General features: G+C 31.4%; 1 protein-coding gene across 1 annotated transcript in view; it reads right to left on the bottom strand.

The window, feature by feature from the left end:
• LOC105455829 overlaps positions 1 to 5,600 on the bottom strand; it is a 23,982-nt gene that overhangs the window by 7,878 nt on the left and 10,504 nt on the right. Inside the window, exon 2 of the mRNA XM_011699458.1 lies at positions 4,216 to 4,291. Within this exon, the coding sequence (XP_011697760.1) occupies positions 4,216 to 4,291 (76 nt within the window). The remainder of the gene's footprint in view (positions 1 to 4,215; positions 4,292 to 5,600) is intronic.

The following is a 5,600-nucleotide window of genomic DNA, read 5'->3' as shown; positions in this document are numbered from 1 at the left end:
CTCACGAGATGCCCACCGCCGATCTGATCCAAATTTCGCTTCGCATCTTGGTTCATCCCTACAATGATGAAAGAAGGAAATTACTACGACTTGCCATCGACGGACGAAACTGATATCATTTCAGTGAATATTTATTACATTGTTAATTACACTCGAAATATTCATATCGCATTTGCATTGAACTGAATAAATTAATAGCAGAGTATAATAAACATGCAGAGTATACTAAATATATTGGCATTAATTTTATATCGAAATCTAAATTCATTGAAATTACGATACATGCTTCAGCGGTTTCACTCTTCATTTTATGCTTATCGCGATGTCGATATTTACAATTCATGTGATCGTCTATTCCATGTGCTATAAATTGTTGCTTGAAAATTAATATTCTCCAAATTCACCAAATTATTTTAATGCTATTTTTACTTTATCTTTCTGATTTTATTTATAGAAGAAAGGGGGAAAATATGATCTATATAACTAAAGATTCAAGATATTATTCATAATACATTAAATGCATGCAAAGTGTCAAATAATAATCATCTGTGGTGATAATCGATATATTAAAAAAAGATATATAATTTCTTTGGTTTTTTATCACACCATCTATATAAGATAATACACTAATGAGAGAAAAATATTTTGTATTTGTGTCTATAATTGCATAAAAAACTGTAGTTAGGAGCACTATTTTTATAATTATTATTAATATAATGTTAATAATAATAACCTTATATATACCAAGTATGAAAAAAATTTTATTATAAATTATTAATAATAATTTCAAATATTTATATAGTAATTTATCAAGATATGTAAGACAAATGAAATAAATATTGTTATGTAGTGAATGCAATTATAGTAAGCGTAACTATTTTCTTAACATTTGCAAATTAGTTATATTGTAATAATAAGTAAAAAGTAAGTGAACGAAAAAATCATAATCATAATGTATAACCGTAATGCATTGTTAAAGCAATTATAATTTGCATGGTAAAATTAATGATAATTTTATAGTTGTCCCCAAAATTCACTATAAATTATAGTTAAATCCAATTATATTTTTCTCTCGATGTACGTACAAGTATATAAAGTTCATGCGTGTTATCGAAGTCGTCAAAAAACTGCGTGAGACAAACTTCATCGTGCAGTGGAAGCTTAATAAAAGTCGCAGAGGGATTTGCATCCGTGAGTGCAATCAAATCATGCAACGACGTCATGCGTAAACATGTGGCATTAGCGGATTCTCACATCTAAACTGTTATCACGCTTACCTCCGTTGACGTCGACCGCGCGATTTTATAGACAATCCGCGCGCGCGCTCGCGCGCGCAGCGATGTCTGCATGTATGCACCTACGTAAACATCCCGCGCGCGGCAATTTTTCAAGAAAATTTTCCACATTCACGCGCGAAATTTTTCTTTCGCGAAAGTTACAAAGGCAAGCAGACTGCAAATTTCCCAGGTGTATCGTTTAAGTTTGGCTGTTACGCGAACTTTTTTGTTTGGCACGGCGATTATTCCGAGAAAACTGGACACACGCGTGCTCCAAATGAATGATTAATAGCAGCGATATAATATGGAAATACACAATGAATGATAAACGCGTATACGCCAGTACAAGAAAGATATAGGAGTCGAAAGGGTCGAAATGACAACGTGAATAAATGATATGCGTATCTGCGAAAATTATTAAGTTTGGAATTGCGGCGGGTAACCATTATATACACTGTGTATATGTTTCATCAGTACATCGGGCTCGATTATATACCAAATATTAATGAAATATCTACACGAAAAGAACAATTTTGCTGAATCCAGATCTGAAAATAATTTTAGTTCAAAATTATTTTGTGCGAAAGTCAAAATGATTGCTGGAATATCAAAACGTTTTATAGCAATGTTCATCAGTTTTAACATTCCAACAAATTATTTTGATAATTCGAAAAATTATTTTCAGATCTGTTTTTAGCAAAATTTTTAGACCTTTCAACAAAATCGTTTTTTTCGCGTAGATATCGTTTGATAAAACAACTTTATTGTAGATTTGACTTTATGTTATTTAAATTTTTTTTACACGTATCTCCCAGTTAAGTAAGAAAATATATTAGAACATTATATAAACATTACTGTCGCAGCGCGGTAATCTTGGAAAATTGATTAGAATCGAATTCTTAAAAAGCAATCTGTATAAATCGATATTCTGCACATATTTAATTTCCCATCTCTAAAGTAATAATCTTTTGGAAGAGCGCTTGTGTATAAAGTGCCCTTTTCTATTTAAACAATTTCCATTTGTTTGCCAGTGGTTCGATAATTAATAATGTGGGCAGTGCATATAATTATTTAATTAAAACATTCACGCGCGTATTTCTTGTTTACACATTTTTCAAGCTAATTAAACTTGAAGGTTAATCGAATTGTTGCAAAGGGCCAAATTAACTGTTACGTTTTCCAGATAAGCGTGGGTGTTCTGCAAAAGCGAGTTTATGACCTTTGAATCACCGATCGTAATACTCTAATCGAGCCGTAAAACGCAGTCAGAAGGATGCACTATAATAACGTCGTAAACCATGCTTTCTATACGCTTTTTATCTATTAAGACACTATTTCTTGTGCATTCGGGGATCTGTTCTACAGTTCCATTCCCTTATTTAATTTTAATAACTAGTTTTGCAAAGTGATGCATTTTATTGATTGAGTTTTCTATGAAATAATATCCTATTTTTATTTTGTTAATAAATAATATTAGCTATGAACAACAATTTGTAGAGAAAATTTTAATTTTTTAATGTTATAAAAAATTTTAATTCTATTTAATCCTAAAATTCTAGAAAAAAAAATGCTAAATACGTCACTTTATGATACTTTCTTATCTTCTTAACTTTTTTTACAAAGAAAGATATTAATTTTTTCCTTTTCTTAGAAAATATTGTATCAGGTTTAAAAATATGGTTTAAAAATCGTCAAGAAATATCCAGATTATATTTTACCTGTAGTAATATCAGAAACACAATATTCGACACTCAATAGTTTAGCAAAACTTCTTTTTCGCTTTTGAAAAGTTTTATCTCTTTCAATTGTCTTTCCGCAACAATGTAATTACTAAATATTTTCCCTTGACATTAATTTTTCAGTGGCACAATTTAATTTGAATTACTTTCGCGATATAATCAAGCAATTTGGATAATACGTTAATATATAAAACTCATTGACACTTCTATATAAGTAATTCATTGAAGTGTGTATATAGTATAAATACTGCGAGCATGTATGCATATCGGACTAACCTCTTGACATGCAATTCCGATGATAGACCGGATAGCATAGAAGTGATACGTCAAAGGGCAAAGGATTATAGTTTATATGTATATTATAGTAGCCTCGGTGGAGTATCGATCACGCATCGTTTTCTCTTCCGCGATAGTACACAATCTACTATAATTAGGTAACTGGATGTTGCGTATAACACTAGAATATGCGTTTAAAATAAAAGTTAAAGCAAATTGGTTAACGCGATCGATTTGCAAAAAGTTTTCTCAACGACAAATGATCTATAAAAATAGAACGACCTACGTATGCGTGCGCCCACGTATGTGTGTGTGCTTCTAGTCACATCTATTGATCTCTGTCTCGCGATAACACAATAGATTAGACACAATTTATTCGAGTATCAATTTACATCAAGTTCTAATTTGTTTTATTAAAGTGTACATGCGTACGTTATTCAGTCATGCATTCAAAATGCAAATATTTGCAAATACCTTATTATGCATGTACATACTTTTATTCCAAAAAAAACTCTGTTATTATAATTTTACTTGTAAATACGATCTACCTCTTTATTTTTTATATTTCTATTAGAAGGTTTATATTTCTATTAGAAGAAATAAAAACCAGATCGCAAGGGGACCGAAGAAATTTGGTTGTTTTACATAATTTAAAAATTTCCGCGGAAACGCAAAAATGACTCGGTTATCAGGCATAAATGCGATAATTATACCTCATATATATTGTATACGTAATATACACATTTCACATCTCGCTTGGTTTAAAACTCGCTCGTAATAATTTCTGAAGCGTGGGTTTATAATTGGCATTCATATTCATAAAGTTAATATTTACTGGGATTTCTTTCTCAGTCCTTTTTTCCCTTTTCCTAATATAATAAGTGTAAACATAAGTTTCCCTTTTTTTAAACGAAAATACTTACTTCGATCCTCCCAGTATCTTGTCAAGAAATCCGTCAGTCCTCCATATTCATTCTGTTGCGGCGCGTTTGATCCAACCTGTAACCGTAAATAAAGGAAACTTTTTAATTGTAGCCACAGGCTTTTTATACACAGCTTGTTGCCATTCTAACAGACAAAGTTGTAGCCATGGGCATCTTGTTTTCGTTACCAATGAAACACGACTGTGTCATTCACTAATTAATATACACCGCGCATCGTCTGTGCCAACATTTATTAAATATTAAAGAGTAGAGAGTCTGCTCTGATTTAACTTTATTATTGACATTTTTAAAAGAAGTTAGTAGAAATGTCATATAAGATAAAATAATATCAAATAATATTTTCCATTCTTATGAAAAAGGTTACAAGAATTTTAAAAATTACAATTTTTTAAATTCAAATGTAATAATAAAATAAAATTTATTAATAATATATAATATAATTATACGTAATATTTAATAAAAATTACATAAACATTTTTTTCATTTCTCTGTTATTTATAACTAGATTTTTTATTCGATGATTGTTCATTTTCTTAATATTTAATTATCATTCATTTAAAAAAATTATCATAAAAACACAAGACCTTCAGTTTTCTTCATTATTATAAATAATTTTAATAGAATTGTTTACATGAAATGTGTTCTTTGAGATACACGTGTTGCATCATAGAAAAATCTCTCTGTGTTTCTAATTAAATTTACAGAATGCATAGCTTAGCTCTACATTCTATTCGAACGGAGAGAACTTTACGAGTTTGCGTTTTATCTCTAATACAACAAGCTCGACGTATACAGATCCGAATCTAACGCAATAAACTATTTATTCCCGGCGGAAGTTTATTTATTCATTTCGATTCTATCTATCCGACGCGCGACATCGGTACGATCAGACAAGACATTGCAATGTAATCCGCGTACGGCAAGAAGAAGAGAACATAAAAATCAACTTGTGCAAATACAAGTAATGCAAAATGCCTTACGCGTATAAGAACCATATGTTAGGCCCGTTCTCGACGTGGCACGTGCTCGTCGAGATCCTTATCGCCGACAGCTTATCGCGCTCGACACGAGGTTGCGAACGCTGCATTATGTTAATTAAAACTTCGCTCGCCTTACCTGCGGTGTTCGACCTTACATTACGGATCGAATCTATACCGCGCGACGTTCTCTCTTTCGCGCGTCAGGTGCATATAAATTATCGGCACAGATATTCCGATAGCTCCGGCCAAACTGAAAATTATTCATTATGATTCGGTCGTGCGTATTCACCGAATTCTAACTCCTTGGCTTCATTGTTTTCCCACTCTTATAACAAGCAGGGCTGGACAAAATGCATCATTGAAGTATTTGAAATACAAAATACA

The sequence above is a fragment of the Wasmannia auropunctata genome, unplaced genomic scaffold, assembly GCF_000956235.1.
Source record: "Wasmannia auropunctata unplaced genomic scaffold, wasmannia.A_1.0 LD335837.1, whole genome shotgun sequence".
NCBI lineage: Eukaryota > Metazoa > Arthropoda > Insecta > Hymenoptera > Formicidae > Wasmannia > Wasmannia auropunctata.
This window is presented reverse-complemented; position numbering and strand designations above follow the sequence as displayed.